Source organism: Cajanus cajan, chromosome 10 (assembly GCF_000230855.2).
Source record: "Cajanus cajan strain Asha chromosome 10, NIPB_CcT2T_4, whole genome shotgun sequence".
Classification (NCBI taxonomy): Eukaryota; Viridiplantae; Streptophyta; class Magnoliopsida; order Fabales; family Fabaceae; genus Cajanus; species Cajanus cajan.
In genome coordinates, this window is record NC_138526.1 from 40,509,038 (window position 1) to 40,528,699 (window position 19,662).

Sequence of the window (19,662 nt, forward strand, 5' to 3'; positions counted from 1 at the left end):
AACTCATGAACAAGCCTGGGTGCAAAATCAATCAGTACTGAACATTAGCTTTGTACAGTACTTCTGAGTATTCCCCTGCTGCTTCAACTTTTCATTAAAAGTTGTAGAAGTTGGAAAAGAGACACCACAATAAATAATTCCAACCCATATGTATGATAATGGGTAGGAGAAGATTGAACAAACCTAATTTATGATTGGGCCAAATTAAACTTTTTATGTAATATTTTGTGAGCTTGGTAATCGCAATCTTGACCTTTTCTTTTAATTAATTTAATTAACTTATAATTTTATTTTATGTAATTTTATTTTATTTTCTATTACACCAAAGGATATATAGTGTGTAAGGAAACTGATTGAACTAAATTAAATTTTATTATTTTTATTTTTTATTATTCAATAATTCCTTTAAGAAAAATATTTTAAAAGTTTCTAATAATTACATAATTAGGGATATTGTTTGATTAAATTTCTGTCCTTTCTTATGTATAATAAAAAAATGCAGGAGGAAAATTAGAGTAAATAGTGCACAGAAATCTTATATTCATTGTTGTGGAATCAAGGTTTCCTAATAGCGATCAAAAGCAACCCTTAATTAAAAACTATCTTTGAAAGCAAGTTTATCCTAAAACCTAATTAAATTCCATTCTTATAATTATATGTCATATATATATATATATATATATATATATATTATACTAATAATAACATTTTTTATATGTCATTATATGTAATATTTCTTTTAGTAAGACTTATTTTTTTTATTCTTGTTAAAGTAAAATAAATTAGTGATGTTAAATGTTAACTTAAATTAGTGTCAAAGAGTGTAATATATTGTTGGGGAGTTGAATACGGGAGAACACTCTATACATTGAGTGGTAGTAAATCATATAAGTGAGTTTCACACTATATCATAATCCAAAACTTTCAAGTATTAAGTTGATGAATTTTTCTTACTTATATATTATTCAACATATCCAACTTTATTCAATATGAGACAATTTTTCACCCTAAATCTTTACTTATTAACCGTTACAAGTTTTTTTTTTTTTTATGAAATGTCACTATTATTGATCCTTCAATCCATTGCACAGTGGTATCTTAGGATAACTCCAAGTCTTGAATGGATGTACAATAAAATTTAGTCATTTTTTAACAAATATATGTTTAATTATTTATTGTTTATGGATTTAAAAATTAAAATTGTATATAATATTCAAATAATTATGATGTCATTTTTTTTCAATTCGTCTAGAGTAAAAAAAAATAAAAAATAAAAATAAAAACTCGAGATTGGCCCTAACCATGAGCAAGTCATTAGGTAGCTTATGATGAGAATAATGAAATACTAAGAACTGTCAACAAACTCTTACATTTAGTTAGTTGGATTTTTTTAAATATGTAGATTTCAATTTTTATCAAATAAGGCTTTGTCAGACAGACAAACCTACTTTAATAATTTTTAAATCTCTAAAAAAATAGAATTCAACCCTCAATCGAAAATTATCTTTAATTAAATGTACAAAAAAAGAAAAGAAAAAAAAAAGTGAACAACAAATGACATCGATAAATATTGAACGAACAAAAACAAATTAAACTAGGTAAACATTATTTATTACATTGATAATCAAGCAAATGAAAGCACACAGACACAACAACAAACGACAATATTTGACACAATTCACACATATTCAGCATTTTATGAAGGAATCGTCTTTATACCGACAATTCACTCTTCCTTCTCATATTTATTCATGCTTGCTAGTATGTAGCACTATGGTACTACATCTTTATTTAGAATTTATTATAATAAGGAGAAAACTTATATACAATTCATTAAGTGTTGTCGGTGTTATTCTCTAATGAGAATTAGAGTTTAACTTTGATAATATTCGTAAATGTATATTAACGAAATTTGCATTAAATGCAAATACATATTATCAAAGATAAAACTTTAATTTTAATTAAAAAATATCACCAACTATACTTAAGAAACTGTACCTAAATTTTTAGAATATATGAGGTAGCTAGCCTCTCCTACGGGCGTTTGAAGCATATGGGATCCAAAAGTAGCGAATAAATGTAATCTTTTAGCAATTCCCCATTTGTGTATTTATCTTGATGGTTTTCATATGAAACTTCTGACATACGTGCCAAATCTACTATACACTCAATCACTGACTCTGGAATATCATTTAACTTGATACACTCTTCATTTATAACCTTCCAACATTCCTCAACATCATTGTGAATAAGGGAATAGGCTTCTGCTTGTGAAATGCCATATTGCTTCATACAACATTCAACAGCTGAGGCAACATGCACCCTTTGTTGCTCAAACTATTAATCAAAACAAATAAAAAAAATTTAACTTGGAATGTAACATTTATCAATAATTACTAATTAAGCCAAATATATATCTTCTGCTTTGAAGAATAAATAATTATAGGTGAAATATAGATGTCAAATCAAATTTTCATTTTCAATAAAAAAATTAATTAATACCTTATGAGAACCCATGTCATCCAAGACTCTGCCAATAATTGATACAGCTTCAATGATTTTTGGATCATTGAAAATCCAATTGAACACATCTTCTGTTGCAGACTCTCCAAGGCCAACAAATGATGTAATGAAAAGAGAGAAACAAGAAGTCAAAATTCCATTAACTTTATATTCATCATATGTTGGGATGTAACCTTCATGGCACCATTTTGCTTCAACCATGTAGCCTTTCACCAAATTAAAAACCTACAAGTAAAATAACCAATATATTGATATATAAGATAAACTAAATCTTGTAAAGAAGTATTAAAGTAATAAAATAGAATTGTAATTATCATACAGCTTGTTTAAAATGTGGCACCACAAAGCTTGATTTTCCACTCTCAGTTGTCGCCAATTCTATTTCATCATCCAATGCTACAATTGTATTAAATACTACTTTCATACAATGTGGAAGAGATTCTATGGGATCAATATTCCATCTGAAATTGTAAACAAGGAGAATTATTGACCAAAATAAATTTAAGTATGGAATCATCTAATAAAAATTTATCATGTTATTTTTAAAGTCCTTTAATCATTAAATATATAATATAAGCTATAATTTGTGAAGCATGTCAACCTTCGAATTGCTTCTGTGAAAAGTTCGAGTTCTTGAACAGTGCCATAAGCATCATAAGTATCATCTAGAAGACAAACAACAGCAATCAATTTTCCCACAAACATTCTGGCATTGGTATATTCAGGTTTGTAAGACATGCCCAACGACCAAAGATAGCCTTCAACCAATCTATCTCTAGCATAAGGGACCTGTGTCTCAAAGTTTGAGTTTTTCCACCACCTATAAAAATACACCTTAAAAATTTAGATATATTTCATTCTTTATTATTTAAAATCTTTAGAATAATAGTGTATTTTGATATATAAATGTTGTCACTAGAGAGAGAAATTATAAGTAAGAAACTTACTTGGTAATGCTACCAATTTCTTTTTGATGCATTTTTTGAAGAATATTGAAATCTAGTTTGGCAAAGGCTAACAAAGTTTCATTATGGGTTGAATCTTGTTCATAGACAACCATGTGATACCTTGCCTCAAACCTAGGTACACTCTTGTTTAAAGGTTGCGCTAAGCAGTGCTTGATTTGGATAGCAAGAGATGGACTCACTTGGTTGGCCAAGGACTTGAGTTGAGTCTTGGAGAAGTCAAGTGCTTCTTCCAATATATCATCTTCGTGAGTTCTTAGATGTGCAGCTTCATACAAGCTACACAACTCTTGAATATCATTGGTGAGAGTTTCACTGAAGTTTCCTTGCTCATTTTTTAATTTATGAAATACACCTACCCAATTAATAGATATATAAGATGTAATAGTTATTTGATAAACTTTGAGTTTCAAAAATATAACTTATAGACTTATATAGTATAATTTTCCTTATCTATGTGTTAAGTCTCAATTTTACCTCTTTTTGGATGAGACTTATACAAGATTTAATGATCAAATTCTTCCATTCTTTGTATCATTGCATTTTAATTGTTCTCATTTTGGTTTCTTTTGTATATGCAGGTATTCAAGTAGAGAATTGAGGAAAAAAGGGTTAAAGGAGTGGAAAACCTAAGAAGCTAAGGAGCAGAGAAGAGGCTCTGCGCCGGGCTCAATATAATCTGCGCTGGGCGTGACAAAAACAGAGTATTTCATCTCTGCCAGGAATTAAGCCGGGCGCAAAAGGAATTAAGCCGGGCTCATTAAGCCGGGCGCAAAAGGAATTGCGCCGGGCTCATTAAGCCGGGCGCAAAAGGAATTACGCCGGGCTTGTGCTGAGACAGAGAGTGCTTGACTTCTCTGGAAGAACTTGCGCCGGGCGCGAAGAATTGTGTGCCGGGCGCGGAACCCTAATCTGATCTCCCAGGCTCGTATTTAAAGCCATTTTCGGGGTTCTTTTCCCCGATTCGCCCAGGGGCGCCTCCAGGAGCTCTGCAGGAGGGATTCTCAGGCTTCGGAAGCCTCCCATGGTGGATCATTCCTTCGGTTCTTCCTTTCCTCTTCCATCTCTATTTTAGTTTTCCCCTCTTTGTTTTGAGAGGTTCTATCCTTTGTATTGGGGTTTTGATGTAACCAACAAACTCTATTGTAATCCCTTTGTGTTTAATGTTATATATGTTTTGTTTCATTCCTTGTTGTGTATGATTCTATGCTTAATGCTTGCTTTGGCTTGATCACCCTTTGCATGATTTAAGGTTTCATTGAGTATTGGGAAATATCCTTGAAACTAGTTATGAACATATGCCTAGTGGGAATTGTACCTAGGGATAGGGCTTGACCCATTAGTAGTCTTAAAACCCTAACCGGTAATGCGGGTGGAGGTATTGAGTACTCAAGGGATTGATATTCAATATTTTGCACCTAGGCTCTTTCTCTAAGGAATTAGGTCTGAGTAAATTTATGGTTGACTGAACAATGGATGTAACAAGAGACATAGGATTCACTAGTGTTTGTTTGGTGAAATCAAACCCCCACAACTTCAAGTGTCCATTTTACCATTTCTCACCCCATTTCATTTCTAATCCATTTATTTGTGTTTTAACAATTCCAATAGTTTTGTTCTTAAATTCATATTCATATTTATTGGGATTGTTCTCAAGTCACAAGTAGCCAATGAATGCTTAGTTTACCTTCTAATCCCTGTGGATACGATATTTTTACTACTTGTACGGCCGGTACACTTGCCGTGTTTGAGTCCGTTGAGGGAAGTAACCTAATCTATAATTATAAATAAAAGTACTTCAACGGAAATCTCAACAAGTTTTTGGCGCCGTTGCCGGGGATTAGAATGGCAAATTGAGTATTTATAGCTATTTGTGACTTGTTTGTTTATATGTAAATATGTTTTGTGTTATATGTTGTTTGTGTTATGTATTGTTTGTGTTACTTGTTAAGTGTGTGAATCATGTTTGAAATGAGTAAATATAGGTTATACTTTGTTTGGAGTGTGAGATATGAGGTAATTCTGGTTCTGGTTGGTTACAAGGTTCCCTTCAAAGCAAATTTAGGCAAAATGTAACCATTTCAGAGTACCACGCCCGGCGCGAGTTTATGCTGCGCCCGGCGCGGTATCAGAATTTGAACCTCGTTGGCTTTTTACTGATATGGTGCCCGGCGCGAGTTTGTGCTGCGCCCGGCGCGAGCACTCTCCTGAACCTATATTTCTCTGTTTTCAAGCATGTTTCTTTGTGGTTAATTTTGGTCTAAGGTTGTTCTTCATTTTTGATATAATTGTATGGTCATCATTGTATACTATGCTCACCATGTTCTTCATGATTATACTCTTTCACAACTTCTGGTTACTAGGACTTGCAGGCATATACTGGTTGGCCTGGGGACCAGGCTTCTAAATGTGGGGGAGTGGAGCTGCTGATGCAGATGCGGTTGAGCACTTACTGAGGAAGATGACCAAATTTGATGGAAATAGATGAAGCTCACCTTAGTTCACCTCTGTTTGCAATTTATTTTTTCTGTTGTTATTTTCAGTATTTTAATTGTTTTTGGATTACTCTGGTTGGTACATCTTTTTGAATATCCTGCTAGAGCATGGTTTTTAATCTTGTTGAATACTTGTTTTGTATGTGATCAATTTTGGATTGAGGTTTGCTTAATGTTTATGGTGTGTACTTTAGACATTTTCAAGTCATATTAGAGCTTTAGTTCATGATTAGTTGCATACGGGTTTCAATGTTGATCATAGACTGAGCTGAGTGTGATAATCTGTGGATGCCAACCGAGTGAGGTCTGAGCCTAAATACTGATGAGAGAAACTACACTTATGTTGCATGATAGACTTTGCTTGAGTTTCCCGGGTGGTTTGCTAGTGTAGTGTATTTACATGATCAAGGCATTTCTATATTTTGATAACCATCTAAGCCAAAAAGCCATATTTATTTTTCTTTTGACCCATATCTTCCTAAGCTTAAACACTCAACCTTCCACTTATCCCAACTTTGAAAAATTAACCTTAAATCCTTGTTTTGGTTAAGAGAGTATATTGATGACATCAAATAAGTTTGGGGGAGTTGAAGAATGAAGAAATTTGAGAAGAAGAAGTATGTGGTCAGTAAAAAAAAAAAAAAAAAAAAAAAAAAAAAATATTTGAAATAAGATGCAAAAGTGTACAGATGCATCATATAAAGGCTAATGGCTGGAATTGGTTGAGGGCATGTGCTAAAATGATACATTGGGGTATGGAGAAAGAAATTATTGAAGAAATTTCAAGTACTCTCTTAAGCTATAGCACCCTTATTCCTTGAAAAACCATGAAACCGCTATGCTTGACCCTAATTACCTTAAATTGCCCTAATAAAGCCCTTGTGATAAGTGCCTGCATGTGTATTACCATTGGTTTCATTTGGAAACGAAGAGCAAAGTTGAATCCTGTGGCGTGAGTAGTAGATATGAGAGAAACACTCACCCCTATACACTAGTGTGCATATGAGAGAAACACTTTCCTAGTGAGGATGCATTCATAGATAGTCATTAGCTTTTCTCAGTTCTTTGATCTCTTTTGAAACTTTTGTTTGCACATTGTCATGTTCCATTGCAATAATTGTGGCTGAAAATTCGTTTAAGGTTCATACTTGTGAAATGAAATTGTAAGTGAACCAAGAATAAGGAATTTGACACACATGCATTGCTTGTTATCTGCTTGATTAATTACCTTTTGCTTGAGGACAAGCAAGGTTCTAAGTTTGGGGGAGTTGTTAAGTCTCAATTTTACCTCTTTTTGGATGAGACTTATACAAGATTTAATGATCAAATTCTTCCATTCTTTGTATCATTGCATTTTAATTGTTCTCATTTTGGTTTCTTTTGTATATGCAGGTATTCAAGTAGAGAATTGAGGAAAAAAGGGTTAAAGGAGTGGAAAACCTAAGAAGCTAAGGAGCAGAGAAGAGGCTCTGCGCCGGGCTCAATATAATCTGCGCTGGGCGTGACAAAAACAGAGTATTTCATCTCTGCCAGGAATTAAGCCGGGCGCAAAAGGAATTAAGCCGGGCTCATTAAGCCGGGCGCAAAAGGAATTGCGCCGGGCTCATTAAGCCGGGCGCAAAAGGAATTACGCCGGGCTTGTGCTGAGACAGAGAGTGCTTGACTTCTCTGGAAGAACTTGCGCCGGGCGCGAAGAATTGTGTGCCGGGCGCGGAACCCTAATCTGATCTCCCAGGCTCGTATTTAAAGCCATTTTCGGGGTTCTTTTCCCCGATTCGCCCAGGGGCGCCTCCAGGAGCTCTGCAGGAGGGATTCTCAGGCTTCGGAAGCCTCCCATGGTGGATCATTCCTTCGGTTCTTCCTTTCCTCTTCCATCTCTATTTTAGTTTTCCCCTCTTTGTTTTGAGAGGTTCTATCCTTTGTATTGGGGTTTTGATGTAACCAACAAACTCTATTGTAATCCCTTTGTGTTTAATGTTATATATGTTTTGTTTCATTCCTTGTTGTGTATGATTCTATGCTTAATGCTTGCTTTGGCTTGATCACCCTTTGCATGATTTAAGGTTTCATTGAGTATTGGGAAATATCCTTGAAACTAGTTATGAACATATGCCTAGTGGGAATTGTACCTAGGGATAGGGCTTGACCCATTAGTAGTCTTAAAACCCTAACCGGTAATGCGGGTGGAGGTATTGAGTACTCAAGGGATTGATATTCAATATTTTGCACCTAGGCTCTTTCTCTAAGGAATTAGGTCTGAGTAAATTTATGGTTGACTGAACAATGGATGTAACAAGAGACATAGGATTCACTAGTGTTTGTTTGGTGAAATCAAACCCCCACAACTTCAAGTGTCCATTTTACCATTTCTCACCCCATTTCATTTCTAATCCATTTATTTGTGTTTTAACAATTCCAATAGTTTTGTTCTTAAATTCATATTCATATTTATTGGGATTGTTCTCAAGTCACAAGTAGCCAATGAATGCTTAGTTTACCTTCTAATCCCTGTGGATACGATATTTTTACTACTTGTACGGCCGGTACACTTGCCGTGTTTGAGTCCGTTGAGGGAAGTAACCTAATCTATAATTATAAATAAAAGTACTTCAACGGAAATCTCAACACTATGTGAGTAACAAAGTTGTATACGTACTTGACGAAATTTCATATTTTTGTTGCCTCAGCAAACGAAAGAGGAGAGCAAGAGTCTGATGATCACCAACTTCACCAATTGTTTTACTTTTTTTAAAAGTTTCATAAACTAGTTCCAATGTTTGGTTGATTTCTGGTTGAAAATGATAGGATACACCGAAACGCTGGAGCAAGTCAATTAAATTTAATTTTTGTATGATACTTGAATTGTTTGATGATTTAAACATCATTTTCACATCCCCTTTAGTATTTGAGCTCGATGTCTCTCATTGTCACTAACTTCCTGCAAATATGGTTGCAATCGGTTAATATTTATAGAGCATTTAATAAAGTTTTAAGTTTGCATTGAAACTATCGTGATTAAAATAAACTGTACTGAATACATGTTTCTTTTGTTATTTTTGCCAAAAACACTTGTCCATGCGAGACATAAATTGCAGGTATGTACGATGGATTCTACACAATGCGCACTGTCTCTTTCTCATTGGTTTTTCTCGTCTATTACTTCCCTCTACTGCAGTTTATTTATAAAAGAAAATCGAGTGTATATCCTCTAAAAAAAATGATAAAGTGTTTAGTAAAATAATAAGATAATTGGTTCAAATAACACTTAACCTATAGAACTTGTTCATTCTTTATATTCACATCTTTAACTAAACATAACTCTAATTATATCATTCAACTCTAAAGGATTTGCACTCATTGTTTAAAAAACTAATTAAACATAAAAATATTTAATTTGTTGTAAATGAAATATATTTAGGTAATAACAATAAACGATAAAAATAAGAAAATAAACTATATGGATTAAAAATATGATGCATGCGTATTATTATTTCTATATATACATCTCAAAAGATTAATAAAAAAGAATCAGAAATATTTAAAGTTATAATTTGTAATAAAATCGATTGTGTAGCATAAAATTGAAAAAATGGTAAATAAATAATGAAAAGTGTGCAATAAAGTTTAAAGTTTAAGTATTATTTAGACTAATTATCTTGTTATTTTATCAAATGCTTTATTGTTTTATTTTTGAAGATTTTCATTCGGAAGTTGAAGTCCATTCAAATTCCAAACTCTGCAGATTACACTCGGCTAATTAATGACTGAGCTTTATATAATATATTTTCTATTCCATATTTCTACTTTTGCATGGGAGATAGCTAAATATTACATATAGTAATTAATATATATTTATTCGACATATAATTAAATATAATTTTAGTGTTAATTTTGAATAAAATTTAAAAATATATTTTATATGTCACTATAATTTATACATACATTTTTTAACAGTATATATATAAACATATATTATATTTATTATGTGGATAAAAATAATTTTTAGTGACACGTACGTACTATACCATTATAAGATGTGTATTATTATATGACAATTTTCTTGTAATATATGTGCATTAACTAGACTAATTTAAGATTAAAATATAATGCAATATTTCATTAAAGTAATAATACTTACATATCTAAATATAAATGAGACAATTGAACATGCATGAAGGGTGTAAAGTAATTTTACAGGATAATTTAATAACAATCTATTATATAATGAGTTTATTCATTTTATAATTATTAATTTAGAAGTTATACCAATAATTTATAATTGATTAACGATATAAAAGTTGACATTAAGCATGCATGCACGTTGATTATGTTCTATAAATGTAATACCAGTGGTGCTGCATCATATTGAAGGAAAATATTCCCCCAAATATCTGGAGGAAAATCTGCAAAAGGTCGTGTGATGTCAGGTACTGCAATGTGGTTGGAAGCTACAAGTGTGGAAGTTGCAACTGACATCTTAATTCGATTCTAGAGCTTTCTTTCTTCTTATGGAATAGATGATGGTTTGTGATGGAGGTGTGTCTCTACCTGGGACTATAAATATAATGCGCGGCACCATGTCATGCAATTCATTAGAATAATGTTTCTTCACAAATTTAGCAACTATATGCAATTTAAATAAGGCCCCTGCAAATAAATTATTCTCTGAAAATTGTCTGGGAAACCAATATTCTTCAAAATAATACTTACCATCAACTTCAATATCATCATCAACTTTGAAATACAAAATCTGCAATCAACTGCGTATTAACTTCAACTTCGAAATACAATATTTAACATCAAATTCAAAGATTTCGTGATTTTGTGATGCTTTCTTGATTGTTTTAATATCGTAATCTAGGTAAACACGTTATAAATAAGATGTTATATTAATTAAGAGATATTTTGTAGGATTTTCATTTTAAAATTATATTAAAAGATATTCTAATAATTCTTATCGAGTTTATCAAACTTCATTAATTTTGAAATATTAATGAAGTGATATAAACTTCATATCACTATATATATATATCAAATTTTATTAAAATTAAACAACAACTTGAAGATAATCAAAGTGTTCATATTTTTATATTTTAAATATATATATATATATATATATATATATAATCTTAGAATAAAGAACTTTCAATCTAACGATTAAATTTATAAAATTCATATTTAATATAAAATTATTAAATGGTGTAATACTTAATAAAAATTACACCGGTATCGTTTAAACCCTCCTATATATATATTATCTATTATGTAAATAAAAGTAACTTTAATGATAACTATAATATGTTATAACATAAATGTTTTATAGTGTATCTTACTCTCACCATTAAATGGAGACAATTTTTAATGGTGACAGTTTTATATCGATTAAAATGACCATTTTTACATCATGATCGTAAAACTCATGATATTCTTGTCAATTTAAAAAGGCTAACAATTTAGCATCAGTCTATAATTAATGTAGAAAAAGAGATTTTACATGAATTATCACTACAACCTAGAAAGTCTCACTTTCTATATTGAATTTTTTTTTATAAGAAAAAAAGTTTTATTAAAGAAGTTGATAAAAGTTTCAAGATATACACTACAAGAAAAAGTTAAATTTTCCACGGACAAAAATCCGTCGGAAATTTCCCACAGATTTAGATCCGTGGGAAATTTCTGACAGAATTTCCGACAGATTTTTAAATGATGGAATTTCTGACGGAATTTCCGACGGATTTAAATCCGTCTAAAAATTTTGATGAAATTTCCCACGGATTTAAATCCGTCTGAAATTTCTGACAGAATTTCCCACGGATTTAAATCCGTCTGAAATTTCTGACGGAGTTTCCCACGGATTTAAATCCGTCTGAAATTATTAAATAAAATTTAAGCCAATTATTTTTCAAATGCAACCAATCCTGATTGCATCGATACACACAACAATGCACTATATAATATTTTCATTATTATATGGGTGTTTCCAAAATATAAATAAGATAAATATAAATCAAAGTGTGTGAGGTATGACTTATATTACCTATATATAATTATATGTTTAGGGTATTATAAATTATAAACTAATTAGCGTAAATGTGTTTTTTGTTACTTATCTTGAAAAATACCAACACATGACGTCCAAATTTAAGAATAACATATCTTTTCTTTAATTTTTAAAAATTGCTCATCTCTTTAAAAATAATGTTATTAATTAAATAAGGGGGAAAAAGTTAAATTATGTTCTGCAAATCATATATATGTATCTATCATTTGTTTCTAAATTACATCCAATACTATGTCATTTTCATGAAAACTTTCATTGATCTTCAATTTTGTAAATAAGATTTTTTTCAATTCATTTTTAAAATTATTACTTAAATTTAATATATTTTTTTAAATCACAGTGTGCATGATATTTAAAATAAATTTCAACAAAGTTGAAATAATGAAATAAGAGATCAAATCTCATTTAATTATTGATATTTGTATTAATAAATTGTTTTCTCTTAATAGCATATAAACAGTATTATCTTATATAAGTAGTTGAATGTGCCACTTAAATAAACAAATAAGAAAATTAATACTCTCTTAAAAATTTGAGAAGAGATATATGTATGACGTTATTGAGAAAAACTTCAAGTAGGGGTTAATAAAAAATTTTCTAGATTAAATCTTCTTTATTTAAAACTTAAAACATTAAAGTTAAAATAATTACACTAAATAATTATTTTTGTTCCTAATAACTGATTGATTTAAAAATCTCTCTTTAAGTTGTAGTAGTTTCTTAAATTTACATTTTATTGATGTAACAGCCCAAAATCGCTAGGCCAGAGGCCCAATTGATTGCTCGGAATGGGCAGTTTCAAAAGTGAAACGGGCCGTTCCGAAATAAGAAAAATGCCCAAAATTGGAGAAGCAGAACGGGCCGTTCTGGTTTGGAGAAAGGGTCGTTCTGGTGGGATTGAGAACGGGCCGTTCTGGTAGGAGAATGGGCCATTCCAGTTGAGAATTTTGCGTAGTTTCGAAGGGTCCAGAACGGCCGTTCCACTTTTGGAACGGGCCGTTCCGGTAGGTGAGCCTGAAATCCTATAAATAGCACCCCTCACCTCTCATTTTCACATATCTCTCATTCTCTCTTCTTATTCTCTTCTGTTTTCTCTTCTTTTCCTTTTCTTCTCTCTGAAGACCAAGGGGCATTTAGAGGAGGAGACCTAGAGATTCCTGTTTTAGTTCAACTGCTGTTTATCCAGGTAGGGGGAAAAAGGGAATTATTTATATGTAGAGTTACATGAGGGAATTTGGTAGAGGAAGAGCCCTTAAAATTATGATTAATTTTATAATTATTTCTGTTAGGAGAATTGTTGGTTTTATGTGATTCTGTATGAATTTAGGATTGTGAATATATATTTTATTTGTAAAAATGATGCTCTAGGAGAGAGAACAAAATTATAGAAAAGTGTCTGTAAGTTAGGTTTTGGAAAAAATTGGATTATTTTTGTTTGAGAAATTGATGATTCCATTAGATTCTGTATGTGTTGAGGATTAGAAATATATATTTAATTTGTAAGAATGATGATCTGAGAGGAAGAACGAAACTGTAAAAAAGTGCCTGTGAGCTAGGTTTTGGAACAATTGGGGGTTTTATCGTTATGTTGAAATTATATTAAATTGGTAATTCCATTGATTATTATATTAATTTATGAATATAATTGTTATATTACTCGTTAAGAATTGATGATCTAGATGTGAATTGCTTGAGGGGTGTGTAAACCCTTATTTTGTTAGACTTATCTATTGTGCATATGAAATTGTGTATATGATATGGGATTGAGCTATGAGATGAGATGTTGTATGGATGTGATTATGATTGTGATCGTGGTGCCTCACATCAATGACCAGGGATGGCACGGCCCCTGGGTAAGTGATGCTATAGGCAAGGCGTGACCCTTGCATGGTGTGGGATGAGTAAGACAATTAACACGTATCACTTATGTCAAATATGGCAGCCCTAGCATAGGGTTAATTGCAAGCGATTCTGTGGATTGTGATGTGCCTGTGGTTCCTCACATCAATGACTAGGGATGGCACGGTCCCTGGGTAAATGATGCTACAGGGAGGGCGTGACCCTGGCATGGTGTGGGATGAGTGAGGCAATTAACCCGTATCACTTATGTCAGTTGTGGCGTGTCCTTGGCATAATGTTAATTGTAAAATTTGTGTGGATTGTGATGGATTGATGTAATTGAGATGTGAAGATGTTGAATGATTGATAAATTATATATATATATATATAAATGCTTGTGAATATTTCATTAATGAATAATGATGAGATTATGTTGTGTTTTTCTTATGTGCTTTATATATAGATGTTTTCTTTTCTCACCGTGCAATTTATGGATGTTTTAGGTGGGGAAGATCTGGCTTTGAGTGGAATCTAAAATGCCAACAGTTGATTTATGGGTATGCTCTGATATTGTGACATCGGGGCAGAGGATTTCTAAGACATGAATTGTATTTGTATATGGAGTAAAACCTATTATTTTGAAAACAATTTGTAAACTCTTAAATTTTACCTTTCAAGTTTTATTTCCAGTTATTTTGGATATTGAAGAAAGAACAGTTATGAAGTTTTATGTGAACCCTTTTATTAACTTCGAAAGTTTATTTTTCTTAATTTAATTACATTATTACGATGTATGTGTTGGGGTAGTAAGGGTGTCACATTTAGTGGTATCAGAGCAGGTCGATCCAATCGGTCGTGAGTTATGAGTCTACTATGCTTGTTTGGTAGATGAGTAATGTGATGAATTGATTGGTGAACTTATTGATGTGCTAATGTGATGATTGATTATGTTATTATTTATTTGTGTGCATTGTGTTCTTAGGATTTGTCTGATAGACATGATATAACTTGATGATGCTATTTTTGATTGTTCTTTGTTATTCTCATGATTGCTTAATTGTTTTGGTACTTCTTGCTTATGTAAGAAGTAGTGGTTTGGTGGTATCGCTCGTGTTGCGAGCATAGGTGCAAGTCGTGGTAGAAGATAAGGTATCTTGCTAACCAACTAGAACTAGTGGAATCTTGGATGTGGGTGAGAAATTGACTTATCGAATGTATTAAAAGTTTACGATTGGTGGTGTTTCTGAAAGCTATAGTTGTAGTGATTAAATCCAAGAGGTTATATGTTGAGCATTAGAGCTTTGAGCATTCTTGATGGAAGGTCAAAGTTTTGGTGATTTCCTTAAGTTTTGATGCTTGCATATTAACCTAGTTAGGGGTTAGGTTACATGAGGATTTTATTTCAGATATAAGTCTTTGTGTGGAATATGTGAGTTGTTTTGGTTTAGGATTGTAGTGGGAAGCTTGAATGTGAAGTTGAGGTGTGAGTTTTGAAGAGTTGAGGTATTTTTGTGGCCTTAGATATGTTAATGCACTATTGTTGTCTAGTGTAGGAGATGTTTTCGCTGTAGTTTTGTTATGCTAGTAAGAGTACCGTATTGATAGATTTAGATTTTGTGGTCTTCATGAAAGTTGTAGTCTTGGGAATGATCTTTTCAACGGCACTTGAATCAGGTAAAATGAAGGTTTAGAACTCCAGTTATAGTTATTTTGGTAATCAAAAGCTAGTTGTAAGCGTTAAATATATCTGTTGTGATTTTTGAATTGTTAGCTAAGAAGAGGATCTATTCAGAATCTCATGTCTTCATAAGAGTTATAGCTTATTCTTTTATCTTTCTTTTGAGATAGGATTGAGATCATTGGACAAGTGTAACTCTCTAGGTATCATTTTCCTTGACAGTTATTGATGGATATGTATGCTATCATGATGTTTTTGAGTTACTAGGAAATGCAAGGATAAAAATGATTTTGTTATGATGTTCTGAGGTGTTGTCATGTGGATTGTAAGGTTGTTCAAGGTTGTATGATGCTATGTGGTAAAGTTAAGTTCATGCACATGCTATATGGTGTAAAATAGTGATATATTCATATATATGATTGGGAAGGATATATATGAAGGTTTAAATAGGTATTCTAATATCATTTGATATGCATATATGTGGATATGAGGATAGATGACCTTATGGATTAATTAGTGAATGGTTGTGTGTTTAGTGAGATTGACCTTAAGATGTGATATCATTATATTAGAGTTAATTCTGAAGATATATCCAAGATAGATTTAGGCTAAATTATCTAAGTATGATTTTTGATTGTATGAGGTGAATGTTCTAGGCCCTGTAATTTCTTGCGCGGATATAACGTAAATCTACCTATGGTAGAAGTTGTGCTTAAGTGGGAGATACCAAAAGTCAATTAGTGAGGGTAGGAGTTTTATTGGGATAGTTTATAGGAAATTTATTAAGTAAATTTTTAAGATAGAGGTTCACGGTTTAGGCTGCTCTCGTTTCTCTCGTCGCTACTACGGGAATCGTTGTTGCTTTCTTTTCCTTTGGTTATTAAGATGTTTCAGTTCACCAGGTTGTCTCTTTCCTACCCATGGATTCAGTAGTAGTTCGAAAGGTTAATCTATATCGGGAATTCCTGGACCTATGCTTATTTTTTTAACTCCCCAAAGCATTTCGTCGCTTACTTCTCTGGGTCGCTTACTATTACCTTTGACTGGATTGACTAGGAAAGAGTTGCCTTTGTATGGGATAACAAATGTGAGAGTAGTTTTCAAACTCTTAAAGAAAGATTGACTAGTGTTAATACTACCGTATTTTAGTAAGTATTATGTGGTATATAGTGATGCTTCTAAGATGGGTTGGTTGGAGTATGGATGCAAGAAGGAAGGGTAGTAGCTTATGTGTCTAGGTAATTGAAAATTCATGAGAGGAATTACCTTACCTATGATTTTAAGTTAGCAGTTGTAATATTTAGAGACAATTAGAGACACTACCTATATGATTCTAAGCTTGAGGTATTTATTGATCGTTAGAGCCTTAATTATCTGTTGATTGAAGGAGTTAATTATGTGACAAAAGAGATAGTTTAATTTCTGGAGGACTAATATTTCAAACTTAGTTGTTAATTGAGTAAAGCTATTGTGGTGACCGATGTTTTTTGTAGGAAACCTTTATATTTATCTTCCCTTATGATTAGAGAGATGAATCCTTTTGGCTCAAATTAGAGACTTAAGTTGGGCTTATAAGGTTACCTTTAGTAGTGTGAGACTAAGTATGACTTGAGTAACGAATGGATTGTTGAAGGAAATTGGAGAAGCATAATTAGATGATTCATTTTGGTGACAAGATATAAGGCTATAGGATAAGGTGATGGATAAGAGTTTGACTTGGGTGTAGATGGAGTGGTGAAATTAGAGATCTGATATGAATACCGAGTGTACTTATGCTTAGGTGCTTGATCTTTAAAAATGATCATAGAAGTAAAACCAATATTGTGGCAGATGCCTTGATTATGATGACCTCTGATATATCATTTTTAATGATTTAAGGGTTGGATTTGATTGAAGAATTTAAGACTTATGCTTGGTATGTGAGATTATCCTTACGAGCATTGAATTGATTATGTTGAAAGTTACTAGTGAATTAATGGATGAGATTAGAGAAGCCTAGGAGTCAGATCCTTTCTTAGGGAACCAAGTGGAGAAGATTGGTAGAAGTATAGATAACCATTTCTAAGTAGAAATCGACGTTGTTTTGAGGTACAAGAACAAACTTGGGTACTTAGTAACCTTGAATTAAGAAAGATGGTTTTAGAGGAAGGACATAACAATACTCTTAACATATATTTAGGAGCTAATGAGATGTATCGGGACCTTAGGAGGATGTATCAGAGTGGTGCAGCGGAAGCATGGTGGCCTAAGGTGAAGAAGAGGAGTAGAGAAATTGTATACTCGTGTTTAGTATGCTAGAAGTCTTTAGGAATTTTTGTAGCACTTAGACGTCCCATTTTGGAAGTAAGATGATGAGTGGATAGGCCTTAATTGTAGGTTTGTCTGAGACGCTTAAGAGGTTGATTCTATTTGTGTTTTAGTGGATAGGCTCGCCAAGTTTACTTGTTTTGCCCTTAGATATCTTTTGGTGAAATTGATAGAGTTGTACATCAATAAAGTAGTGAGGTTGCATAAGAATTAGAAAATAAGAAGCGAAGACTGTACCATTGCAAAAATTTTCGGGGACAAGATTTCATAAAGGAGGAGAGTATTGTAACAGCCCAAAATCGCTGGGCCAGAGGCCCAATTGATTGCCCGGAACGGGCTGTTTCAAAAGTGAAATGGGCCGTTCCGAAATAAAAAAATGCCCAAAATTGGAGAAGCAGAACGGGCCGTTCTGGTTAGGAGAACGGGTCGTTCTGGTGGGATTGAGAACGGGCTGTTCTGGTGGGAGAACGGGCCGTTCCAGTTGAGAATTTTGCATAGTTTCGAAGGGTCCAGAACGACCGTTCCATTTTTGGAATGGGCCGTTCCGGTAGGTGATCCTGAAATCCTATAAATAGCGCCCCTCACCTCTCATTTTCACACATCTCTCATTCTCTCTTCTTATTCTCTTATGTTTTCTCTTCTTTTCCTCTTCTTCTCTCTGAAGACCAAGGGGCATTTAGAGGAGGAGACCAAGAGATTCCTGTTTTAGTTCAACTGCTGTTTATCCAGGTACGGGGGAAAAAGGGAATTATTTATATGTAGAGTTACATGAGGGAATTTGGTAGAGGAAGAGCCCTTAAGATTATGATTAATTTTATAATTATTTCTGTTAGGAGAATTGTTGGTTTTATGTGATTCTGTATGAATTTAGGATTGTGAATATATATTTTATTTGTAAAAATGATGCTCTAGGAGAGAGAACAAAATTATAGAAAAGTGCATATAAGTTAGGTTTTGGAAAAAATTGGATTATTTCTGTTTGAGAAATTGATGATCCTATTAGATTCTGTATGTGTTGAGGATTAGAATATATATTTAATTTGTAAGAATGATGATCTGAGAGGAAGAACAATTAAAACTGTAAAAAAATGAACAATTGGGGGTTTTATCGTTATGTTGAAATTATATTAAATTGGTAATTCCATTGATTATTATATTAATTTATGAATATAATTGTTATATTACTTGTTAAGAATTGATGATCTAGATGTGAATTGCTTGAGGGGTGTGTAAACCCTTATTTTGTTAGACTTATCTGTTGTGTATATGAAACTGTGTATATGATATGGGATTGAGCTATGAGATGAGATGTTGTATGGATGTGATTATGATTGTGATCGTGGTGCCTCACATCAATGACCAGGGATGGCACAGCCCCTAGGTAAGTGATGCTACAGGGAAGGCGTGACCCTGGCATGGTGTGGGATGAGTAAGACAATTAACACGTATCACTTATGTCAAATATGGCAGCCCTGGCATAGGGTTAATTGCAAGAGATTGTGTGGATTGTGATGTGATTGTGGTTCCCCACATCAATGACTAGGGATGGCACGACCCCTGGGTAAGTGATGCTACAGGGAGGGCGTGACCCTGGCATGGTGTGGGATGAGTGAGACAATTAACCCGTATCACTTATGTTAGTTGTGGCGTGGCCTTGGCATAGTGTTAATTGTAAGATTTGTGTGGATTGTGATGGATTGATGTAATTGAGATGTGAAGATGTTGAATGATTGATAAATTATATATATATAAATGATTGTGAATATTTCATTAATGAATAATGATGAGATTATG

At 32.7% G+C, this 19,662-nt stretch overlaps 1 protein-coding gene across 2 annotated transcripts in view; it reads right to left on the reverse strand.

The window, feature by feature from the left end:
• Positions 1–1,570: 1,570 nt before the first annotated feature.
• Positions 1,571–19,662, reverse strand: part of LOC145952601 (putative sesquiterpene synthase) — a 37,790-nt gene continuing 19,698 nt past the window's right edge. Inside the window, exons 1-7 of one of the 2 annotated variants that reach the window (XM_083065331.1) lie at positions 10,331–10,533; positions 8,640–8,921; positions 3,471–3,843; positions 3,125–3,343; positions 2,843–2,984; positions 2,503–2,748; positions 1,571–2,337 (exon numbers count right to left, since the gene is read on the reverse strand). In XM_083065331.1, coding sequence (XP_082921457.1) covers positions 2,035–2,337; positions 2,503–2,748; positions 2,843–2,984; positions 3,125–3,343; positions 3,471–3,843; positions 8,640–8,868 — 1,512 coding nt within the window. In that variant the 5' untranslated portion in view covers positions 8,869–8,921; positions 10,331–10,533 and the 3' untranslated portion in view covers positions 1,571–2,034. Of the gene's footprint in view, positions 2,338–2,502; positions 2,749–2,842; positions 2,985–3,124; positions 3,344–3,470; positions 3,844–8,639; positions 8,922–10,330; positions 10,534–19,662 lie in introns of those variants that run through there. The other variant, XM_083065332.1, reaches the window with a different exon arrangement.